At 43.4% G+C, this 26,100-nt stretch overlaps 1 protein-coding gene across 3 annotated transcripts in view; it reads right to left on the bottom strand.

Annotated features, from left to right (window-relative positions):
- Positions 1–26,100, bottom strand: part of LOC140713910 (progranulin-like) — a 72,701-nt gene that overhangs the window by 22,956 nt on the left and 23,645 nt on the right. The window contains exons 4-13 of one of the 3 annotated variants that reach the window (XM_073024578.1): positions 25,151–25,321; positions 23,263–23,439; positions 19,936–20,106; positions 18,048–18,224; positions 14,717–14,887; positions 12,828–13,004; positions 9,482–9,652; positions 7,637–7,813; positions 4,294–4,464; positions 2,449–2,625 (exon numbers count right to left, since the gene is read on the bottom strand). In XM_073024578.1, the coding sequence (XP_072880679.1) occupies positions 2,449–2,625; positions 4,294–4,464; positions 7,637–7,813; positions 9,482–9,652; positions 12,828–13,004; positions 14,717–14,887; positions 18,048–18,224; positions 19,936–20,106; positions 23,263–23,439; positions 25,151–25,321 (1,740 nt within the window). The remainder of the gene's footprint in view (positions 1–2,448; positions 2,626–4,293; positions 4,465–7,636; positions 7,814–9,481; positions 9,653–12,827; positions 13,005–14,716; positions 14,888–18,047; positions 18,225–19,935; positions 20,107–23,262; positions 23,440–25,150; positions 25,322–26,100) is intronic. The other 2 variants (XM_073024579.1, XM_073024580.1) reach the window with 2 other exon arrangements.

Genomic DNA, 26,100 nt, shown 5'->3' with positions numbered 1-26,100 from the left:
CCCTCTTCCTCTTCCTCTCCCTCTCCCTCTCAAAAAAAATCGATTTCCGGGATATGGAATATAATTTGTGGGCGTCAGGGAGCCGTAATCAATATGCAGGAGATTCCCAGAACTTCCGGGAGAGGTGGGATGTCTGGGTTAAGCCTACTGCTTTGCTTCAGGACCAGCAAGTAGAACTGAGGCAAACTAAGCCTAACATCTGTTCGATGTGAGATCCCCACATAATTATAGAAATATAGAAACAGAAAATCTACAGCACAGTACAGGCTCTTCGACCCACAATGTTGTGCCGAGCATGTCCCTAACTTAGAAATTACTAGGCTTACCCATAGCCCTCTACTTTTCTAAGCTCCATGTACCTATCTAAAAGCCTCTTAAAAGACCCTATCATATCCGCCTCCACCACTGTTGCTGGCAGCCCATTCCACGCACTCACCACTCTCTGAGTAAAAAACTTATCCCTGACATCTCTTCTGTACCTACTCCCCAGCATCTTAAACCTGTGTCTGCTAGTGGCAAGCATTTCGGCCCTGGGAAAAACCCTCTGACTACCCACACGATCAATGCCTCTCATCATCTTGTACACCTCTATCAGGTCACCTCTCATCCTCCTTCGCTCCAAGGAGAAAAGGCCGAGTTCACTCAACCTGTTTTCATAAGGCATGTCCCCCAATCCAGGTAACGTCCTTGTAAATCTCCTCTGCACCCTTTCTATGGCTTCCACATCCTTCCTGTAGTGAGGCAACCAGAACTGAGCACAGTACTCCAAGTGGGGTCTGACCAGGGTCCTATATAGCTGCAACATTACCTCTCAGCTTCTAAGCTCAATTCCACAATTGATGAAGGCCAATACACCATACGCCTTCTTAACCACAGTCAACCTGCGAAGCAGCTTTGAGTGTCCTATAGACTCAGACCCCAAGATCCCTCTGATCCACCACACTGCCAAGAGTCTTACCATTAATACTATATTCTGCCATTATATTTGACCTACCAAAGTGAACCATTTTACACTTATCTGTGTTGAACTCCATCTGCCACTTCTCAGCCAAGTTTTGCATCCTATCAATGTCCCGCTGTAACCTCTGACTGCCCTCCACATTATCCACAACACCTCCAACCTTTGTGTCATCAGCAAACTTACTAAGCCATCCCTCCACTTCCTCATCCAGGTCATTTATAAAAATCACTAAGAGTAAGGGTCCCAGAACACTCCACTGAGATCCCTGAGGCACTCCACTGGCTGACTGACCTCCTTGCAGAATATGACCCGTCTACAACCACTCTTTGCCTTCTGTGGGCAAGCCAGTTCTGGATCCACAAAGCAATGTCTTCTTGGATCCCATGCCTACTTTGTTTCTCAGTGAGCCTTGCATGGGGTACCCTTGTCAAATGTCTTGCTGAAATCCAGATACACTACATCTACTGCTCTTACTCCGTCAATGTGTTTAGTCACATCCTCAAAAAATTCAATCAGGTTCGTAAGGCAGCACCTGCCTTGACAAAGCCATGCTGACTATTCCTAATCATATTACACCTCTCCAAATGTTCATAAATCTTGCCTCTCAGGATCTTCTCCATCAACTTACCAGCCTCTGAAGTAAGACTCACTGGTCTATAATTTCCTGGGCTGTCTCTATTCCCTTCCCTGAATAAAGGAACAACATCCCCAACCCTCCAATTCTCTGGAACCTCTCCCGTCCCCATTGATGATGCAAAGATCATCGCCAGAGGCTCAGCAATCTCCTTCCTCGCCTCCCACAGTAGCCTGGGGTACATCTCATCTGGTCCCGGCAACTTATCCAACTTGATACTTTCCAAAAGCTCCAGCACATCCTCTTTCTTAATATCTACATGCTTAAGCTTTTTGGTCCACTGCAAGTCATCACTACAATCAGTAAGATCCTTTTCCATAGTGAATACTGAAGTATTCATTAAGTACCTCTGGTTCCATACACTTTCCCACTGTCACATTTGAGAGGTCATTTTCTTTCTCGTCTTATCCTCTTTCTCTTCACATACTTGTAGAATGCCTTGGGGTTTTCCTTAATCCTGCTCACCAAGGCCTTCTCATGGCCCCTTCTGGCTCTCCTAATTTCCTTCTTAAGCTGCTTCCTGTTAACCTTATAATCTTCTAGATCTCTAACATTGCCTAGCTCTCTGAACCTTTTGTAAGCTTTTCTTTTTGACTAGATTTATTACATCCATTGTACACCACGGTTCCTGTACCCTACCATAACGTCCCTATCTCATTGGAACGTACCCATGCAGAACTTCACACAAATATCCCCTGAATATTTGCCACATTTCTTCCGTACTTATGACTTTTAAAGTTGCAAATATAAGTCAAGATAGTCACTACATATGGTGTTGCTGTTATACAACATATTAAAAATCAGGAATTTTCAGAATGCACCATTTCTATCAGTGATTCTGACTGTGACTTACCGAAGGATGTCGGCAGCAAGTCCAATGTCCAGTGACTGTCTTACAGCATACATAATAATCCGGACAGGAATACATCTGATCACACTTAACTGCTGAACTGTTACTGCTGACCCTACTGCTCTCAGCTCCTGACTTCATTTCAGGAGCCTGGGTTTTGGATAAGGTGCTGAAACCATCCTGTGTGCAGGAGAAAGTAGAAAGGTGAGGCCATTCAAAGGGAGTACAGTACGGGAGACAGCACTGCAGACCAAAGTGAAAACAGGTCAAAATAGCTCATGATGTTGGTGTTTGCTACTTTTTATTTTGATTTGCAGGAAATATTCTGGTTGATAAACCTCTACAGGTGCCCAGTGGTGAATGTCCTGACTGGTTGCATCAGAGCCTGGTATGAAAACACCAATGCCCTAGATTGGAAAAGCCTCCAACAAGTGGTATGCTCTTTCTCATTGTTACCATCAGGTAGGAGGGACAGAAGCCTGAAGGCACACACTCAGCGGTCAAGAACACCTTCTTCCCCTCTGCCATTCAATTCCTAAATGGACAATGAACCTGTGAACACTACCTCACTTTTAAATATCTATTATTTCTGTTTTTACATGATTTTTAATCTATTTAATATACATATACCGTAAATGATGTATTTATTTATTTTTCTTTTCTTCTGTATTATGTACTACATTGAACTGCTGCTGCTAAGTTAACAAATTGCATGACACATGCTGGTGATAATAAACCTGATTCTGGTTCTGGATACAGCCTTTTCCCTCATGGGTAAAACCCTCCCTGCCATTGAGCACAGCTACATGGAGATGTGCCACTAGCAGGTACCATCAATCATCAACCAGACCCACCATTTGGACCTTACACTCTGCTATCTGCTGCCATCAGGATGGAGGTACAAGAGCTCAGGACCCACACCACCTGATTCAAGACTAGTTCATCCCCCTCAACCATCAGAACCCTGAACCAACGTGGATAACTTCACTCACCGCAACATTGAACTGCTTTCATAAACTATGGACTCACTTTCAAATTTCAGTTAACTTCTGGCAAGATGGCAGTGTGCTCGGATGCAGCAGCCACTTCAGGTCCAATTTGTTCACCTTGTAAGTCTCTTTTATGATTGAAAGTCACTGCTGGATACCAAAAGCATCAAGTAGTGCAGGACTGACCCATCAGTTAGTTGCTCAATAGTGATGGAACTGGACTTAATGCGAATCCTTGTTGTCATGTTACCTGGATTTGCCGTGTACCATTGTGCCAAGGCGGTGCGCAATTCCAACAAACAGAGTAACTGATTACCTTGGACGGTAATGGCAGGGAGAAGGTGTATGACTCTGCAACCAAGCCAAGCTAGGAAACGAGGAAGAATGTTTGGAGAGTATTTGGGGAAAATAGGCTGGATTTAGCTGAATGCATCAGAAGTGTGGTGTATGATGATTGATGTGTCAACTTGGTTTGGATTGAAGGTGGAGTTATGGCTGCACAACAGTTCTTCCCTTTCAACCATCAGGTTGAATATGTATGCATAACAAAGGTAATTAAGAGAAGCACTAATTACATTTTAGTTGCAACGACCCTCAGCCTGTGGACACATGCCCAGGTTCCACCCTGTAATTAACAATACAGATCCCAGCTGACGCGACAACTACATTATCACTGGAAATTATTGATGACTTCACAAACCCTTCAGATTTCACAATCTTCCATCAATACCACCACAATACTATTCTATTTAGTGAGATATTTTTTAATTTTGTAATTTATAGCAAGTTTTATGTGTTACAATCTACTAATGTTATAAAGTGAGACGTTACATGCCATTTCAGACAGCAATAATCACACCTGATCGCCGGTTGCTGGGCCAGTGCTGATATCATTGTTTTGGGTTTCCATCTCTGGCAGTGATTCACCTTCCACTGGATCAGTGCGATCTTCCAGTGCCGCAGAAGAAGGAGTGATATCATGGGTGTTGTCTGCAGGGCAGCACTTTGTACCTCTATAGCAACAGACTGTCTGAATATCAATGCAGGAAAGGGCCATTAGGACGACATCGTATGGTGGGATAAGGCAGACATCCCACCCTGTAAAAACTTATTTCAGAGAGGTAGCACCCCGTTCCCCGCAACCCCATATCCACACCCCCCCACCTCCCCGTTGACCTCCAAGGGTGTATGTAACACATTGTTTAGTGATTTTGTCTAATCTGTAAACCAAGTTGGGTATATGCAGAAAATGTGACATTAAAGTATGTACTTATATTATATTATATATTATTGTAGAGTCTTTTTTTTATTCTATTACAACTTTAAGCAAGTCGACAGGGATTTTGGCCTCATCACGTAGAACATTGATAGAGTAACTCCTTAGAAGCTAGCCAGCTAGTTTAAAAAACATTAGCTATGCTAATGAATGAATGACACCTGCTAAACTTACCTCAACATGTCTTTTACATTTTAACCCACCATGGTCAATAGAAAAGTCACTGTTGCAAACAGTGCAGTAGGCAACACTGTCTTTATTTTTTATTCCTATTAGGCAGGAGTACACTTTAGTGTAGTCTGGAGTGAAGTACGTTTTATATTTTATTTTTCTGGAACACTCTTCCATGACGCTGCAGGACACTAAACTGAATTGATGGACAATGAAAGAGAGAGCGAGGTCGACTGTAAAGCCCGCCCACAGAGAAAGCTGATAGGTCTACTTAGCACAGAGAGAGACCAATCAGGATGCTCCTTCTCCCTCTTCCTCTTCCTCTCCCTCTCCCTCTCAAAAAAAATCGATTTCCGGGATATGGAATATAATTTGTGGGCGTCAGGGAGCCGTAATCAATATGCAGGAGATTCCCAGAACTTCCGGGAGAGGTGGGATGTCTGGGTTAAGCCTACTGCTTTGCTTCAGGACCAGCAAGTAGAACTGAGGCAAACTAAGCCTAACATCTGTTCGATGTGAGATCCCCACATAATTATAGAAATATAGAAACAGAAAATCTACAGCACAGTACAGGCTCTTCGACCCACAATGTTGTGCCGAGCATGTCCCTAACTTAGAAATTACTAGGCTTACCCATAGCCCTCTACTTTTCTAAGCTCCATGTACCTATCTAAAAGCCTCTTAAAAGACCCTATCATATCCGCCTCCACCACTGTTGCTGGCAGCCCATTCCACGCACTCACCACTCTCTGAGTAAAAAACTTATCCCTGACATCTCTTCTGTACCTACTCCCCAGCATCTTAAACCTGTGTCTGCTAGTGGCAAGCATTTCGGCCCTGGGAAAAACCCTCTGACTACCCACACGATCAATGCCTCTCATCATCTTGTACACCTCTATCAGGTCACCTCTCATCCTCCTTCGCTCCAAGGAGAAAAGGCCGAGTTCACTCAACCTGTTTTCATAAGGCATGTCCCCCAATCCAGGTAACGTCCTTGTAAATCTCCTCTGCACCCTTTCTATGGCTTCCACATCCTTCCTGTAGTGAGGCAACCAGAACTGAGCACAGTACTCCAAGTGGGGTCTGACCAGGGTCCTATATAGCTGCAACATTACCTCTCAGCTTCTAAGCTCAATTCCACAATTGATGAAGGCCAATACACCATACGCCTTCTTAACCACAGTCAACCTGCGAAGCAGCTTTGAGTGTCCTATAGACTCAGACCCCAAGATCCCTCTGATCCACCACACTGCCAAGAGTCTTACCATTAATACTATATTCTGCCATTATATTTGACCTACCAAAGTGAACCATTTTACACTTATCTGTGTTGAACTCCATCTGCCACTTCTCAGCCAAGTTTTGCATCCTATCAATGTCCCGCTGTAACCTCTGACTGCCCTCCACATTATCCACAACACCTCCAACCTTTGTGTCATCAGCAAACTTACTAAGCCATCCCTCCACTTCCTCATCCAGGTCATTTATAAAAATCACTAAGAGTAAGGGTCCCAGAACACTCCACTGAGATCCCTGAGGCACTCCACTGGCTGACTGACCTCCTTGCAGAATATGACCCGTCTACAACCACTCTTTGCCTTCTGTGGGCAAGCCAGTTCTGGATCCACAAAGCAATGTCTTCTTGGATCCCATGCCTACTTTGTTTCTCAGTGAGCCTTGCATGGGGTACCCTTGTCAAATGTCTTGCTGAAATCCAGATACACTACATCTACTGCTCTTACTCCGTCAATGTGTTTAGTCACATCCTCAAAAAATTCAATCAGGTTCGTAAGGCAGCACCTGCCTTGACAAAGCCATGCTGACTATTCCTAATCATATTACACCTCTCCAAATGTTCATAAATCTTGCCTCTCAGGATCTTCTCCATCAACTTACCAGCCTCTGAAGTAAGACTCACTGGTCTATAATTTCCTGGGCTGTCTCTATTCCCTTCCCTGAATAAAGGAACAACATCCCCAACCCTCCAATTCTCTGGAACCTCTCCCGTCCCCATTGATGATGCAAAGATCATCGCCAGAGGCTCAGCAATCTCCTTCCTCGCCTCCCACAGTAGCCTGGGGTACATCTCATCTGGTCCCGGCAACTTATCCAACTTGATACTTTCCAAAAGCTCCAGCACATCCTCTTTCTTAATATCTACATGCTTAAGCTTTTTGGTCCACTGCAAGTCATCACTACAATCAGTAAGATCCTTTTCCATAGTGAATACTGAAGTATTCATTAAGTACCTCTGGTTCCATACACTTTCCCACTGTCACATTTGAGAGGTCATTTTCTTTCTCGTCTTATCCTCTTTCTCTTCACATACTTGTAGAATGCCTTGGGGTTTTCCTTAATCCTGCTCACCAAGGCCTTCTCATGGCCCCTTCTGGCTCTCCTAATTTCCTTCTTAAGCTGCTTCCTGTTAACCTTATAATCTTCTAGATCTCTAACATTGCCTAGCTCTCTGAACCTTTTGTAAGCTTTTCTTTTTGACTAGATTTATTACATCCATTGTACACCACGGTTCCTGTACCCTACCATAACGTCCCTATCTCATTGGAACGTACCCATGCAGAACTTCACACAAATATCCCCTGAATATTTGCCACATTTCTTCCGTACTTATGACTTTTAAAGTTGCAAATATAAGTCAAGATAGTCACTACATATGGTGTTGCTGTTATACAACATATTAAAAATCAGGAATTTTCAGAATGCACCATTTCTATCAGTGATTCTGACTGTGACTTACCGAAGGATGTCGGCAGCAAGTCCAATGTCCAGTGACTGTCTTACAGCATACATAATAATCCGGACAGGAATACATCTGATCACACTTAACTGCTGAACTGTTACTGCTGACCCTACTGCTCTCAGCTCCTGACTTCATTTCAGGAGCCTGGGTTTTGGATAAGGTGCTGAAACCATCCTGTGTGCAGGAGAAAGTAGAAAGGTGAGGCCATTCAAAGGGAGTACAGTACGGGAGACAGCACTGCAGACCAAAGTGAAAACAGGTCAAAATAGCTCATGATGTTGGTGTTTGCTACTTTTTATTTTGATTTGCAGGAAATATTCTGGTTGATAAACCTCTACAGGTGCCCAGTGGTGAATGTCCTGACTGGTTGCATCAGAGCCTGGTATGAAAACACCAATGCCCTAGATTGGAAAAGCCTCCAACAAGTGGTATGCTCTTTCTCATTGTTACCATCAGGTAGGAGGGACAGAAGCCTGAAGGCACACACTCAGCGGTCAAGAACACCTTCTTCCCCTCTGCCATTCAATTCCTAAATGGACAATGAACCTGTGAACACTACCTCACTTTTAAATATCTATTATTTCTGTTTTTACATGATTTTTAATCTATTTAATATACATATACCGTAAATGATGTATTTATTTATTTTTCTTTTCTTCTGTATTATGTACTACATTGAACTGCTGCTGCTAAGTTAACAAATTGCATGACACATGCTGGTGATAATAAACCTGATTCTGGTTCTGGATACAGCCTTTTCCCTCATGGGTAAAACCCTCCCTGCCATTGAGCACAGCTACATGGAGATGTGCCACTAGCAGGTACCATCAATCATCAACCAGACCCACCATTTGGACCTTACACTCTGCTATCTGCTGCCATCAGGATGGAGGTACAAGAGCTCAGGACCCACACCACCTGATTCAAGACTAGTTCATCCCCCTCAACCATCAGAACCCTGAACCAACGTGGATAACTTCACTCACCGCAACATTGAACTGCTTTCATAAACTATGGACTCACTTTCAAATTTCAGTTAACTTCTGGCAAGATGGCAGTGTGCTCGGATGCAGCAGCCACTTCAGGTCCAATTTGTTCACCTTGTAAGTCTCTTTTATGATTGAAAGTCACTGCTGGATACCAAAAGCATCAAGTAGTGCAGGACTGACCCATCAGTTAGTTGCTCAATAGTGATGGAACTGGACTTAATGCGAATCCTTGTTGTCATGTTACCTGGATTTGCCGTGTACCATTGTGCCAAGGCGGTGCGCAATTCCAACAAACAGAGTAACTGATTACCTTGGACGGTAATGGCAGGGAGAAGGTGTATGACTCTGCAACCAAGCCAAGCTAGGAAACGAGGAAGAATGTTTGGAGAGTATTTGGGGAAAATAGGCTGGATTTAGCTGAATGCATCAGAAGTGTGGTGTATGATGATTGATGTGTCAACTTGGTTTGGATTGAAGGTGGAGTTATGGCTGCACAACAGTTCTTCCCTTTCAACCATCAGGTTGAATATGTATGCATAACAAAGGTAATTAAGAGAAGCACTAATTACATTTTAGTTGCAACGACCCTCAGCCTGTGGACACATGCCCAGGTTCCACCCTGTAATTAACAATACAGATCCCAGCTGACGCGACAACTACATTATCACTGGAAATTATTGATGACTTCACAAACCCTTCAGATTTCACAATCTTCCATCAATACCACCACAATACTATTCTATTTAGTGAGATATTTTTTAATTTTGTAATTTATAGCAAGTTTTATGTGTTACAATCTACTAATGTTATAAAGTGAGACGTTACATGCCATTTCAGAGAGCAATAATCACACCTGATCGCCGGTTGCTGGGCCAGTGCTGATATCATTGTTTTGGGTTTCCATCTCTGGCAGTGATTCACCTTCCACTGGATCAGTGCGATCTTCCAGTGCCGCAGAAGAAGGAGTGATATCATGGGTGTTGTCTGCAGGGCAGCACTTTGTACCTCTATAGCAACAGACTGTCTGAATATCAATGCAGGAAAGGGCCATTAGGACGACATCGTAAGGTGGGATAAGGCAGACATCCCACCCTGTAAAAACTTATTTCAGAGAGGTAGCACCCCGTTCCCCGCAACCCCATATCCACACCCCCCCCCCACCTCCCCGTTGACCTCCAAGGGTGTATGTAACACATTGTTTAGTGATTTTGTCTAATCTGTAAACCAAGTTGGGTATATGCAGAAAATGTGACATTAAAGTATGTACTTATATTATATTATATATTATCGTAGAGTCTTTTTTTTATTCTATTACAACTTTAAGCAAGTCGACAGGGATTTTGGCCTCATCACGTAGAACATTGATAGAGTAACTCCTTAGAAGCTAGCCAGCTAGTTTAAAAAACATTAGATATGCTAATGAACGAATGACACCTGCTAAACTTACCTCAACATGTCTTTTACATTTTAACCCACCATGGTCAATAGAAAAGTCACTGTTGCAAACAGTGCAGTAGGCAACACTGTCTTTATTTTTTATTCCTATTAGGCAGGAGTACACTTTAGTGTAGTCTGGAGTGAAGTACGTTTTATATTTTATTTTTCTGGAACACTCTTCCATGACGCTGCAGGACACTAAACTGAATTGATGGACAATGAAAGAGAGAGCGAGGTCGACTGTAAAGCCCGCCCACAGAGAAAGCTGATAGGTCTACTTAGCACAGAGAGAGACCAATCAGGATGCTCCTTCTCCCTCTTCCTCTTCCTCTCCCTCTCCCTCTCAAAAAAAATCGATTTCCGGGATATGGAATATAATTTGTGGGCGTCAGGGAGCCGTAATCAATATGCAGGAGATTCCCAGAACTTCCGGGAGAGGTGGGATGTCTGGGTTAAGCCTACTGCTTTGCTTCAGGACCAGCAAGTAGAACTGAGGCAAACTAAGCCTAACATCTGTTCGATGTGAGATCCCCACATAATTATAGAAATATAGAAACAGAATATCTACAGCACAGTACAGGCTCTTCGACCCACAATGTTGTGCCGAGCATGTCCCTAACTTAGAAATTACTAGGCGTACCCATAGCCCTCTACTTTTCTAAGCTCCTTGTACCTATCTAAAAGCCTCTTAAAAGACCCTATCATATCCGCCTCCACCACTGTTGCTGGCAGCCCATTCCATGCACTCACCACTCTCTGAGTAAAAAACTTATCCCTGACATCTCTTCTGTACCTACTCCCCAGCATCTTAAACCTGTGTCTGCTAGTGGCAAGCATTTCGGCCCTGGGAAAAACCCTCTGACTACCCACACGATCAATGCCTCTCATCATCTTGTACACCTCTATCAGGTCACCTCTCATCCTCCTTCGCTCCAAGGAGAAAAGGCCGAGTTCACTCAACCTGTTTTCATAAGGCATGTCCCCCAATCCAGGTAACGTCCTTGTAAATCTCCTCTGCACCCTTTCTATGGCTTCCACATCCTTCCTGTAGTGAGGCAACCAGAACTGAGCACAGTACTCCAAGTGGGGTCTGACCAGGGTCCTATATAGCTGCAACATTACCTCTCAGCTTCTAAGCTCAATTCCACAATTGATGAAGGCCAATACACCATACGCCTTCTTAACCACAGTCAACCTGCGAAGCAGCTTTGAGTGTCCTATAGACTCAGACCCCAAGATCCCTCTGATCCACCACACTGCCAAGAGTCTTACCATTAATACTATATTCTGCCATTATATTTGACCTACCAAAGTGAACCATTTTACACTTATCTGGGTTGAACTCCATCTGCCACTTCTCAGCCAAGTTTTGCATCCTATCAATGTCCCGCTGTAACCTCTGACTGCCCTCCACATTATCCACAACACCTCCAACCTTTGTGTCATCAGCAAACTTACTAAGCCATCCCTCCACTTCCTCATCCAGGTCATTTATAAAAATCACTAAGAGTAAGGGTCCCAGAACACTCCACTGAGATCCCTGAGGCACTCCACTGGCTGACTGACCTCCTTGCAGAATATGACCCGTCTACAACCACTCTTTGCCTTCTGTGGGCAAGCCAGTTCTGGATCCACAAAGCAATGTCTTCTTGGATCCCATGCCTACTTTGTTTCTCAGTGAGCCTTGCATGGGGTACCCTTGTCAAATGTCTTGCTGAAATCCAGATACACTACATCTACTGCTCTTACTCCGTCAATGTGTTTAGTCACATCCTCAAAAAATTCAATCAGGTTCGTAAGGCAGCACCTGCCTTGACAAAGCCATGCTGACTATTCCTAATCATATTACACCTCTCCAAATGTTCATAAATCTTGCCTCTCAGGATCTTCTCCATCAACTTACCAGCCTCTGAAGTAAGACTCACTGGTCTATAATTTCCTGGGCTGTCTCTATTCCCTTCCCTGAATAAAGGAACAACATCCCCAACCCTCCAATTCTCTGGAACCTCTCCCGTCCCCATTGATGATGCAAAGATCATCGCCAGAGGCTCAGCAATCTCCTTCCTCGCCTCCCACAGTAGCCTGGGGTACATCTCATCTGGTCCCGGCAACTTATCCAACTTGATACTTTCCAAAAGCTCCAGCACATCCTCTTTCTTAATATCTACATGCTTAAGCTTTTTGGTCCACTGCAAGTCATCACTACAATCAGTAAGATCCTTTTCCATAGTGAATACTGAAGTATTCATTAAGTACCTCTGGTTCCATACATTTTCCCACTGTCACATTTGAGAGGTCATTTTCTTTCACGTCTTATCCTCTTTCTCTTCACATACTTGTAGAATGCCTTGGGGTTTTCCTTAATCCTGCTCACCAAGGCCTTCTCATGGCCCCTTCTGGCTCTCCTAATTTCCTTCTTAAGCTGCTTCCTGTTAACCTTATAATCTTCTAGATCTCTAACATTGCCTAGCTCTCTGAACCTTTTGTAAGCTTTTCTTCTTGACTAGATTTATTACATCCATTGTACACCACGGTTCCTGTACCCTACCATAACGTCCCTATCTCATTGGAACGTACCCATGCAGAACTTCACACAAATATCCCCTGAATATTTGCCACATTTCTTCCGTACTTATGACTTTTAAAGTTGCAAATATAAGTCAAGATAGTCACTACATATGGTGTTGCTGTTATACAACATATTAAAAATCAGGAATTTTCAGAATGCACCATTTCTATCAGTGATTCTGACTGTGACTTACCGAAGGATGTCGGCAGCAAGTCCAATGTCCAGTGACTGTCTTACAGCATACATAATAATCCGGACAGGAATACATCTGATCACACTTAACTGCTGAACTGTTACTGCTGACCCTACTGCTCTCAGCTCCTGACTTCATTTCAGGAGCCTGGGTTTTGGATAAGGTGCTGAAACCATCCTGTGTGCAGGAGAAAGTAGAAAGGTGAGGCCATTCAAAGGGAGTACAGTACGGGAGACAGCACTGCAGACCAAAGTGAAAACAGGTCAAAATAGCTCATGATGTTGGTGTTTGCTACTTTTTATTTTGATTTGCAGGAAATATTCTGGTTGATAAACCTCTACAGGTGCCCAGTGGTGAATGTCCTGACTGGTTGCATCAGAGCCTGGTATGAAAACACCAATGCCCTAGATTGGAAAAGCCTCCAACAAGTGGTATGCTCTTTCTCATTGTTACCATCAGGTAGGAGGGACAGAAGCCTGAAGGCACACACTCAGCGGTCAAGAACACCTTCTTCCCCTCTGCCATTCAATTCCTAAATGGACAATGAACCTGTGAACACTACCTCACTTTTAAATATCTATTATTTCTGTTTTTACATGATTTTTAATCTATTTAATATACATATACCGTAAATGATGTATTTATTTATTTTTCTTTTCTTCTGTATTATGTACTACATTGAACTGCTGCTGCTAAGTTAACAAATTGCATGACACATGCTGGTGATAATAAACCTGATTCTGGTTCTGGATACAGCCTTTTCCCTCATGGGTAAAACCCTCCCTGCCATTGAGCACAGCTACATGGAGATGTGCCACTAGCAGGTACCATCAATCATCAACCAGACCCACCATTTGGACCTTACACTCTGCTATCTGCTGCCATCAGGATGGAGGTACAAGAGCTCAGGACCCACACCACCTGATTCAAGACTAGTTCATCCCCCTCAACCATCAGAACCCTGAACCAACGTGGATAACTTCACTCACCGCAACATTGAACTGCTTTCATAAACTATGGACTCACTTTCAAATTTCAGTTAACTTCTGGCAAGATGGCAGTGTGCTCGGATGCAGCAGCCACTTCAGGTCCAATTTGTTCACCTTGTAAGTCTCTTTTATGATTGAAAGTCACTGCTGGATACCAAAAGCATCAAGTAGTGCAGGACTGACCCATCAGTTAGTTGCTCAATAGTGATGGAACTGGACTTAATGCGAATCCTTGTTGTCATGTTACCTGGATTTGCCGTGTACCATTGTGCCAAGGCGGTGCGCAATTCCAACAAACAGAGTAACTGATTACCTTGGACGGTAATGGCAGGGAGAAGGTGTATGACTCTGCAACCAAGCCAAGCTAGGAAACGAGGAAGAATGTTTGGAGAGTATTTGGGGAAAATAGGCTGGATTTAGCTGAATGCATCAGAAGTGTGGTGTATGATGATTGATGTGTCAACTTGAATGCATCAGAAGTGTGGTGTATGATGATTGATGTGTCAACTTGGTTTGGATTGAAGGTGGAGTTATGGCTGAACAACAGTTCTTCCCTTTCAACCATCAGGTTGAATATGTATGCATAACAAAGGTAATTAAGAGAAGCACTAATTACATTTTAGTTGCAACGACCCTCAGCCTGTGGACACATGCCCAGGTTCCACCCTGTAATCAACAATACAGATCCCAGCTGACGCGACAACTACATTATCACTGGAAATTATTGATGACTTCACAAACCCTTCAGATTTCACAATCTTCCATCAATACCACCACAATACTATTCTATTTAGTGAGATATTTTTTAATTTTGTAATTTATAGCAAGTTTTATGTGTTACAATCTACTAATGTTATAAAGTGAGACGTTACATGCCATTTCAGACAGCAATAATCACACCTGATCGCCGGTTGCTGGGCCAGTGCTGATATCATTGTTTTGGGTTTCCATCTCTGGCAGTGATTCACCTTCCACTGGATCAGTGCGATCTTCCAGTGCCGCAGAAGAAGGAGTGATATCATGGGTGTTGTCTGCAGGGCAGCACTTTGTACCTCTAAAGCAACAGACTGTCTGAATATCAATGCAGGAAAGGGCCATTAGGACGACATCGTATGGTGGGATAAGGCAGACATCCCACCCTGTAAAAACTTATTTCAGAGAGGTAGCACCCCGTTCCCCGCAACCCCATATCCACACCCCCCCACCTCCCCGTTGACCTCCAAGGGTGTATGTAACACATTGTTTAGTGATTTTGTCTAATCTGTAAACCAAGTTGGGTATATGCAGAAAATGTGACATTAAAGTATGTACTTATATTATATTATATATTATCGTAGAGTCTTTTTTTTATTCTATTACAACTTTAAGCAAGTCGACAGGGATTTTGGCCTCATCACGTAGAACATTGATAGAGTAACTCCTTAGAAGCTAGCCAGCTAGTTTAAAAAACATTAGCTATGCTAATGAATGAATGACACCTGCTAAACTTACCTCAACATGTCTTTTACATTTTAACCCACCATGGTCAATAGAAAAGTCACTGTTGCAAACAGTGCAGTAGGCAACACTGTCTTTATTTTTTATTCCTATTAGGCAGGAGTACACTTTAGTGTAGTCTGGAGTGAAGTACGTTTTATATTTTATTTTTCTGGAACACTCTTCCATGACGCTGCAGGACACTAAACTGAATTGATGGACAATGAAAGAGAGAGCGAGGTCGACTGTAAAGCCCGCCCACAGAGAAAGCTGATAGGTCTACTTAGCACAGAGAGAGACCAATCAGGATGCTCCTTCTCCCTCTTCCTCTTCCTCTCCCTCTCCCTCTCAAAAAAAATCGATTTCCGGGATATGGAATATAATTTGTGGGCGTCAGGGAGCCGTAATCAATATGCAGGAGATTCCCAGAACTTCCGGGAGAGGTGGGATGTCTGGGTTAAGCCTACTGCTTTGCTTCAGGACCAGCAAGTAGAACTGAGGCAAACTAAGCCTAACATCTGTTCGATGTGAGATCCCCACATAATTATAGAAATGTAGAAACAGAAAATCTACAGCACAGTACAGGCTCTTCGACCCACAATGTTGTGCCGAGCATGTCCCTAACTTAGAAATTACTAGGCGTACCCATAGCCCTCTACTTTTCTAAGCTCCATGTACCTATCTAAAAGCCTCTTAAAAGACCCTATCATATCCGCCTCCACCACTGTTGCTGGCAGCCCATTCCATGCACTCACCACTCTCTGAGTAAAAAACTTATCCCTGACATCTCTTCTGTACCTACTCCCCAGCATCTTAAACCTGTGTCTGCTAGTGGCAAGCATTTCGGCCCTGGGAAAAACCCTCTGACTACTCACACGATCAATGCCTCTCATCATCTTGTACACCTCTATCAGGTCACCTCTCATCCTCCTTCGCTCCAAGGAGAAAAGGCCGAGTTCACTCAACCTGTTTTCATAAGGCATGTCCCCCAATCCAGGTAACGTCCTTGTAAATCTCCTCTGCACCCTTTCTATGGCTTCCACATCCTTCCTGTAGTGAGGCAACCAGAACTGAGCACAGTACTCCAAGTGGGGTCTGACCAGGGTCCTATATAGCTGCAACATTACCTCTCAGCTTCTAAGCTCAATTCCACAATTGATGAAGGCCAATACACCATACGCCTTCTTAACCACAGTCAACCTGCGAAGCCTATAGACTCAGACCCCAAGATCCCTCTGATCCTCCACACTGCCAAGAGTCTTACCATTAATACTATATTCTGCCATTATATTTGACCTACCAAAGTGAACCATTTTACACTTATCTGGGTTGAACTCCATCTGCCACTTCTCAGCCAAGTTTTGCATCCTATCAATGTCCAGCTGTAACCTCTGACTGCCCTCCACATTATCCACAACACCTCCAACTTAGTAAGTCATCAGCAAACTTACTAAGCCATCCCTCCACTTCCTCATCCAGGTCATTTATAAAAATCACTAAGAGTAAGGGTCCCAGAACACTCCACTGAGATCCCTGAGGCACTCCACTGGCTGACTGACCTCCTTGCAGAATATGACCCGTCTACAACCACTCTTTGCCTTCTGTGGGCAAGCCAGTTCTGGATCCACAAAGCAATGTCTTCTTGGATCCCATGCCTACTTTGTTTCTCAGTGAGCCTTGCATGGGGTACCCTTGTCAAATGTCTTGCTGAAATCCAGATACACTACATCTACTGCTCTTACTCCGTCAATGTGTTTAGTCACATCCTCAAAAAATTCAATCAGGTTCGTAAGGCAGCACCTGCCTTGACAAAGCCATGCTGACTATTCCTAATCATATTACACCTCTCCAAATGTTCATAAATCTTGCCTCTCAGGATCTTCTCCATCAACTTACCAGCCTCTGAAGTAAGACTCACTGGTCTATAATTTCCTGGGCTGTCTCTATTCCCTTCCCTGAATAAAGGAACAACATCCCCAACCCTCCAATTCTCTGGAACCTCTCCCGTCCCCATTGATGATGCAAAGATCATCGCCAGAGGCTCAGCAATCTCCTTCCTCGCCTCCCACAGTAGCCTGGGGTACATCTCATCTGGTCCCGGCAACTTATCCAACTTGATACTTTCCAAAAGCTCCAGCACATCCTCTTTCTTAATATCTACATGCTTAAGCTTTTTGGTCCACTGCAAGTCATCACTACAATCGGTAAGATCCTTTTCCATAGTGAATACTGAAGTATTCATTAAGTACCTCTGGTTCCATACACTTTCCCACTGTCACATTTGAGAGGTCATTTTCTTTCACGTCTTATCCTCTTTCTCTTCACATACTTGTAGAATGCCTTGGGGTTTTCCTTAATCCTGCTCACCAAGGCCTTCTCATGGCCCCTTCTGGCTCTCCTAATTTCCTTCTTAAGCTGCTTCCTGTTAACCTTATAATCTTCTAGATCTCTAACATTGCCTAGCTCTCTGAACCTTTTGTAAGCTTTTCTTTTTGACTAGATTTATTACAGCCATTGTACACCACGGTTCCTGTACCCTACCATAACGTCCCTATCTCATTGGAACGTACCCATGCAGAACTTCACACAAATATCCCCTGAATATTTGCCACATTTCTTCCGTACTTATGACTTTTAAAGTTGCAAATATAAGTCAAGATAGTCACTACATATGGTGTTGCTGTTATACAACATATTAAAAATCAGGAATTTTCAGAATGCACCATTTCTATCAGTGATTCTGACTGTGACTTACCGAAGGATGTCGGCAGCAAGTCCAATGTCCAGTGACTGTCTTACAGCATACATAGTAATCCGGACAGGAATACATCTGATCACACTTAACTGCTGAACTGTTACTGCTGACCCTACTGCTCTCAGCTCCTGACTTCATTTCAGGAGCCTGGGTTTTGGATAAGGTGCTGAAACCATCCTGTGTGCAGGAGAAAGTAGAAAGGTGAGGCCATTCAAAGGGAGTACAGTACGGGAGACAGCACTGCAGACCAAAGTGAAAATAGGTCAAAATAGCTCATGATGTTGGTGTTTGCTACTTTTTATTTTGATTTGCAGGAAATATTCTGGTTGATAAACCTCTACAGGTGCCCAGTGGTGAACGTCCTGACTGGTTGCATCAGAGCTGGTATGAAAACACCAATGCCCTAGATTGGAAAAGCCTCCAACAAGTGGTATGCTCTTTCTCATTGTTACCATCAGGTAGGAGGGACAGAAGCCTGAAGGCACACACTCAGCGGTCAAGAACATCTTCTTCCCCTCTGCCATTCAATTCCTAAATGGACAATGAACCTGTGAACACTACCTCACTTCTAAATATCTATTATTTCTGTTTTTACATGATTTTTAATCTATTTAATATACATATACCGTAAATGATGTATTCATTTATTTTTCTTTTCTTCTGTATTATGTACTACATTGAACTGCTGCTGCTAAGTTAACAAATTGCATGACACATGCTGGTGATAATAAACCTGATTCTGGTTCTGGATACAGCCTTTTCCCGCATGGGTAAAACCCTCCCTGCCATTGAGCACAGCTACATGGAGATGTGCCACTAGCAGGTACCATCAATCATCAACCAGACCCACCATTTGGACCTTACACTCTGCTATCTGCTGCCATCAGGATGGCGGTACAAGAGCTCAGGACCCACACCACCTGATTCAAGACAAGTTCATCCCCCTCAACCATCAGAACCCTGAACCAACGTGGATAACTTCACTCACCGCAACATTGAACTGCTTTCATAAACTATGGACTCACTTTCAAATTTCAGTTAACTTCTGGCAAGATGGCAGTGTGCTCGGATGCAGCAGTCACTTCAGGTCCAATTTGTTCACCTTGTAAGTCTCTTTTATGATTGAAAGTCACTGCTGGATACCAAGAGCATCAAGTAGTGCAGGACTGACCCATCAGTTAGTTGCTCAATAGTGATGGAACTGGACTTAATGCGAATCCTTGTTGTCATGTTACCTGGATTTGCCGTGTACCATTGTGCCAAGGCGGTGCGCAATTCCAACAAACAGAGTAACTGATTACCTTGGACGGTAATGGCAGGGAGAAGGTGTATGACTCTGCAACCAAGCCAAGCTAGGAAACGAGGAAGAATGTTTGGAGAGTATTTGGGGAAAATAGGCTGGATTTAGCTGAATGCATCAGAAGTGTGGTGTATGATGATTGATGTGTCAACTTGAATGCATCAGAAGTGTGGTGTATGATGATTGATGTGTCAACTTGGTTTGGATTGAAGGTGGAGTTATGGCTGCACAACAGTTCTTCCCTTTCAACCATCAGGTTGAATATGTATGCATAACAAAGGTAATTAAGAGAAGCACTAATTACATTTTAGTTGCAACGACCCTCAGCCTGTGGACACATGCCCAGGTTCCACCCTGTAATCAACAATACAGATCCCAGCTGACGCGACAACTACATTATCACTGGAAATTATTGATGACTTCACAAACCCTTCAGATTTCACAATCTTCCATCAATACCACCACAATACTATTCTATTTAGTGAGATATTTTTTAATTTTGTAATTTATAGCAAGTTTTATGTGTTACAATCTACTAATGTTATAAAGTGAGACGTTACATGCCATTTCAGACAGCAATAATCACACCTGATCGCCGGTTGCTGGGCCAGTGCTGATATCATTGTTTTGGGTTTCCATCTCTGGCAGTGATTCACCTTCCACTGGATCAGTGCGATCTTCCAGTGCCGCAGAAGAAGGAGTGATATCCTGGGTGTTGTCTGCAGGGCAGCACTTTGTACCTCTAAAGCAACAGACTGTCTGAATATCAATGCAGGAAAGGGCCATTAGGACGACATCGTATGGTGGGATAAGGCAGACATCCCACCCTGTAAAAACTTATTTCAGAGAGGTAGCACCCCGTTCCCCGCAACCCCATATCCACACCCCCCCCACCTCCCCGTTGACCTCCAAGGGTGTATGTAACACATTGTTTAGTGATTTTGTCTAATCTGTAAACCAAGTTGGGTATATGCAGAAAATGTGACATTAAAGTATGTACTTATATTATATATTATCGTAGAGTCTTTTTTTTATTCTATTACAACTTTAAGCAAGTCGACAGGGATTTTGGCCTCATCACGTAGAACATTGATAGAGTAACTCCTTAGAAGCTAGCCAGCTAGTTTAAAAAACATTAGCTATGCTAATGAATGAATGACACCTGCTAAACTTACCTCAACATGTCTTTTACATTTTAACCCACCATGGTCAATAGAAAAGTCACTGTTGCAAACAGTGCAGTAGGCAACACTGTCTTTATTTTTTATTCCTATTAGGCAGGAGTACACTTTAGTGTAGTCTGGAGTGAAGTACGTTTTATATTTTATTTTTCTGGAACACTCTTCCATGACGCTGCAGGACACTAAACTGAATTGATGGACAATGAAAGAGAGAGCGAGGTCGACTGTAAAGCCCGCCCACAGAGAAAGCTGATAGGTCTACTTAGCACAGAGAGAGACCAATCAGGATGCTCCTTCTCCCTCTTCCTCTTCCTCTCCCTCTCCCTCTCAAAAAAAATCGATTTCCGGGATATGGAATATAATTTGTGGGCGTCAGGGAGCCGTAATCAATATGCAGGAGATTCCCAGAACTTCCGGGAGAGGTGGGATGTCTGGGTTAAGCCTACTGCTTTGCTTCAGGACCAGCAAGTAGAACTGAGGCAAACTAAGCCTAACATCTGTTCGATGTGAGATCCCCACATAATTATAGAAATGTAGAAACAGAAAATCTACAGCACAGTACAGGCTCTTCGACCCACAATGTTGTGCCGAGCATGTCCCTAACTTAGAAATTACTAGGCGTACCCATAGCCCTCTACTTTTCTAAGCTCCATGTACCTATCTAAAAGCCTCTTAAAAGACCCTATCATATCCGCCTCCACCACTGTTGCTGGCAGCCCATTCCATGCACTCACCACTCTCTGAGTAAAAAACTTATCCCTGACATCTCTTCTGTACCTACTCCCCAGCATCTTAAACCTGTGTCTGCTAGTGGCAAGCATTTCGGCCCTGGGAAAAACCCTCTGACTACCCACACGATCAATGCCTCTCATCATCTTGTACACCTCTATCAGGTCACCTCTCATCCTCCTTCGCTCCAAGGAGAAAAGGCCGAGTTCACTCAACCTGTTTTCATAAGGCATGTCCCCCAATCCAGGTAACGTCCTTGTAAATCTCCTCTGCACCCTTTCTATGGCTTCCACATCCTTCCTGTAGTGAGGCAACCAGAACTGAGCACAGTACTCCAAGTGGGGTCTGACCAGGGTCCTATATAGCTGCAACATTACCTCTCAGCTTCTAAGCTCAATTCCACAATTGATGAAGGCCAATACACCATACGCCTTCTTAACCACAGTCAACCTGCGAAGCCTATAGACTCAGACCCCAAGATCCCTCTGATCCTCCACACTGCCAAGAGTCTTACCATTAATACTATATTCTGCCATTATATTTGACCTACCAAAGTGAACCATTTTACACTTATCTGGGTTGAACTCCATCTGCCACTTCTCAGCCAAGTTTTGCATCCTATCAATGTCCCGCTGTAACCTCTGACTGCCCTCCACATTATCCACAACACCTCCAACTTAGTAAGTCATCAGCAAACTTACTAAGCCATCCCTCCACTTCCTCATCCAGGTCATTTATAAAAATCACTAAGAGTAAGGGTCCCAGAACACTCCACTGAGATCCCTGAGGCACTCCACTGGCTGACTGACCTCCTTGCAGAATATGACCCGTCTACAACCACTCTTTGCCTTCTGTGGGCAAGCCAGTTCTGGATCCACAAAGCAATGTCTTCTTGGATCCCATGCCTACTTTGTTTCTCAGTGAGCCTTGCATGGGGTACCCTTGTCAAATGTCTTGCTGAAATCCAGATACACTACATCTACTGCTCTTACTCCGTCAATGTGTTTAGTCACATCCTCAAAAAATTCAATCAGGTTCGTAAGGCAGCACCTGCCTTGACAAAGCCATGCTGACTATTCCTAATCATATTACACCTCTCCAAATGTTCATAAATCTTGCCTCTCAGGATCTTCTCCATCAACTTACCAGCCTCTGAAGTAAGACTCACTGGTCTATAATTTCCTGGGCTGTCTCTATTCCCTTCCCTGAATAAAGGAACAACATCCCCAACCCTCCAATTCTCTGGAACCTCTCCCGTCCCCATTGATGATGCAAAGATCATCGCCAGAGGCTCAGCAATCTCCTTCCTCGCCTCCCACAGTAGCCTGGGGTACATCTCATCTGGTCCCGGCAACTTATCCAACTTGATACTTTCCAAAAGCTCCAGCACATCCTCTTTCTTAATATCTACATGCTTAAGCTTTTTGGTCCACTGCAAGTCATCACTACAATCGGTAAGATCCTTTTCCATAGTGAATACTGAAGTATTCATTAAGTACCTCTGGTTCCATACACTTTCCCACTGTCACATTTGAGAGGTCATTTTCTTTCACGTCTTATCCTCTTTCTCTTCACATACTTGTAGAATGCCTTGGGGTTTTCCTTAATCCTGCTCACCAAGGCCTTCTCATGGCCCCTTCTGGCTCTCCTAATTTCCTTCTTAAGCTGCTTCCTGTTAACCTTATAATCTTCTAGATCTCTAACATTGCCTAGCTCTCTGAACCTTTTGTAAGCTTTTCTTTTTGACTAGATTTATTACAGCCATTGTACACCACGGTTCCTGTACCCTACCATAACGTCCCTATCTCATTGGAACGTACCCATGCAGAACTTCACACAAATATCCCCTGAATATTTGCCACATTTCTTCCGTACTTATGACTTTTAAAGTTGCAAATATAAGTCAAGATAGTCACTACATATGGTGTTGCTGTTATACAACATATTAAAAATCAGGAATTTTCAGAATGCACCATTTCTATCAGTGATTCTGACTGTGACTTACCGAAGGATGTCGGCAGCAAGTCCAATGTCCAGTGACTGTCTTACAGCATACATAGTAATCCGGACAGGAATACATCTGATCACACTTAACTGCTGAACTGTTACTGCTGACCCTACTGCTCTCAGCTCCTGACTTCATTTCAGGAGCCTGGGTTTTGGATAAGGTGCTGAAACCATCCTGTGTGCAGGAGAAAGTAGAAAGGTGAGGCCATTCAAAGGGAGTACAGTACGGGAGACAGCACTGCAGACCAAAGTGAAAATAGGTCAAAATAGCTCATGATGTTGGTGTTTGCTACTTTTTATTTTGATTTGCAGGAAATATTCTGGTTGATAAACCTCTACAGGTGCCCAGTGGTGAACGTCCTGACTGGTTGCATCAGAGCTGGTATGAAAACACCAATGCCCTAGATTGGAAAAGCCTCCAACAAGTGGTATGCTCTTTCTCATTGTTACCATCAGGTAGGAGGGACAGAAGCCTGAAGGCACACACTCAGCGGTCAAGAACATCTTCTTCCCCTCTGCCATTCAATTCCTAAATGGACAATGAACCTGTGAACACTACCTCACTTCTAAATATCTATTATTTCTGTTTTTACATGATTTTTAATCTATTTAATATACATATACCGTAAATGATGTATTCATTTATTTTTCTTTTCTTCTGTATTATGTACTACATTGAACTGCTGCTGCTAAGTTAACAAATTGCATGACACATGCTGGTGATAATAAACCTGATTCTGGTTCTGGATACAGCCTTTTCCCGCATGGGTAAAACCCTCCCTGCCATTGAGCACAGCTACATGGAGATGTGCCACTAGCAGGTACCATCAATCATCAACCAGACCCACCATTTGGACCTTACACTCTGCTATCTGCTGCCATCAGGATGGAGGTACAAGAGCTCAGGACCCACACCACCTGATTCAAGACAAGTTCATCCCCCTCAACCATCAGAACCCTGAACCAACGTGGATAACTTCACTCACCGCAACATTGAACTGCTTTCATAAACTATGGACTCACTTTCAAATTTCAGTTAACTTCTGGCAAGATGGCAGTGTGCTCGGATGCAGCAGCCACTTCAGGTCCAATTTGTTCACCTTGTAAGTCTCTTTTATGATTGAAAGTCACTGCTGGATACCAAGAGCATCAAGTAGTGCAGGACTGACCCATCAGTTAGTTGCTCAATAGTGATGGAACTGGACTTAATGCGAATCCTTGTTGTCATGTTACCTGGATTTGCCGTGTACCATTGTGCCAGGGCGGTGCGCAATTCCAACAAACAGAGTAACTGATTACCTTGGACGGTAATGGCAGGGAGAAGGTGTATGACTCTGCAACCAAGCCAAGCTAGGAAACGAGGAAGAATGTTTGGAGAGTATTTGGGGAAAATAGGCTGGATTTAGCTGAATGCATCAGAAGTGTGGTGTATGATGATTGATGTGTCAACTTGAATGCATCAGAAGTGTGGTGTATGATGATTGATGTGTCAACTTGGTTTGGATTGAAGGTGGAGTTATGGCTGCACAACAGTTCTTCCCTTTCAACCATCAGGTTGAATATGTATGCATAACAAAGGTAATTAAGAGAAGCACTAATTACATTTTAGTTACAACGACCCTCAGCCTGTGGACACATGCCCAGGTTCCACCCTGTAATCAACAATACAGATCCCAGCTGACGTGACAACTACATTATCACTGGAAATTATTGATGACTTCACAAACCCTTCAGATTTCACAATCTTCCATCAATACCACCACAATACTATTCTATTTAGTGAGATATTTTTTAATTTTGTAATTTATAGCAAGTTTTATGTGTTACAATCTACTAATGTTATAAAGTGAGACGTTACATGCCATTTCAGACAGCAATAATCACACCTGATCGCCGGTTGCTGGGCCAGTGCTGATATCATTGTTTTGGGTTTCCATCTCTGGCAGTGATTCACCTTCCACTGGATCAGTGCGATCTTCCAGTGCCGCAGAAGAAGGAGTGATATCCTGGGTGTTGTCTGCAGGGCAGCACTTTGTACCTCTATAGCAACAGACTGTCTGAATATCAATGCAGGAAAGGGCCATTAGGACGACATCGTATGGTGGGATAAGGCAGACATCCCACCCTGTAAAAACTTATTTCAGAGAGGCAGCACCCCGTTCCCCGCAACCCCATATCCACACCCCCCCACCTCCCCGTTGACCTCCAAGGGTGTATGTAACACATTGTTTAGTGATTTTGTCTAATCTGTAAACCAAGTTGGGTATATGCAGAAAATGTGACATTAAAGTATGTACTTATATTATATTATATATTATCGTAGAGTCTTTTTTTTATTCTATTACAACTTTAAGCAAGTCGACAGGGATTTTGGCCTCATCACGTAGAACATTGATAGAGTAACTCCTTAGAAGCTAGCCAGCTAGTTTAAAAAACATTAGCTATGCTAATGAATGAATGACACCTGCTAAACTTACCTCAACATGTCTTTTACATTTTAACCCACCGTGGTCAATAGAAAAGTCACTGTTGCAAACAGTGCAGTAGGCAACACTGTCTTTATTTTTTATTCCTATTAGGCAGGAGTACACTTTAGTGTAGTCTGGAGTGAAGTACGTTTTATATTTTATTTTTCTGGAACACTCTTCCATGACGCTGCAGGACACTAAACTGAATTGATGGACAATGAAAGAGAGAGCGAGGTCGACTGTAAAGCCCGCCCACAGAGAAAGCTGATAGGTCTACTTAGCACAGAGAGAGACCAATCAGGATGCTCCTTCTCCCTCTTCCTCTTCCTCTCCCTCTCCCTCTCAAAAAAAATCGATTTCCGGGATAT

The sequence above is a fragment of the Hemitrygon akajei genome, chromosome 20, assembly GCF_048418815.1.
Source record: "Hemitrygon akajei chromosome 20, sHemAka1.3, whole genome shotgun sequence".
Classification (NCBI taxonomy): domain Eukaryota; kingdom Metazoa; phylum Chordata; class Chondrichthyes; order Myliobatiformes; family Dasyatidae; genus Hemitrygon; species Hemitrygon akajei.
Note: the sequence above shows the minus strand (reverse complement) of the source record. Positions and strands in the feature narration are given on the sequence as shown.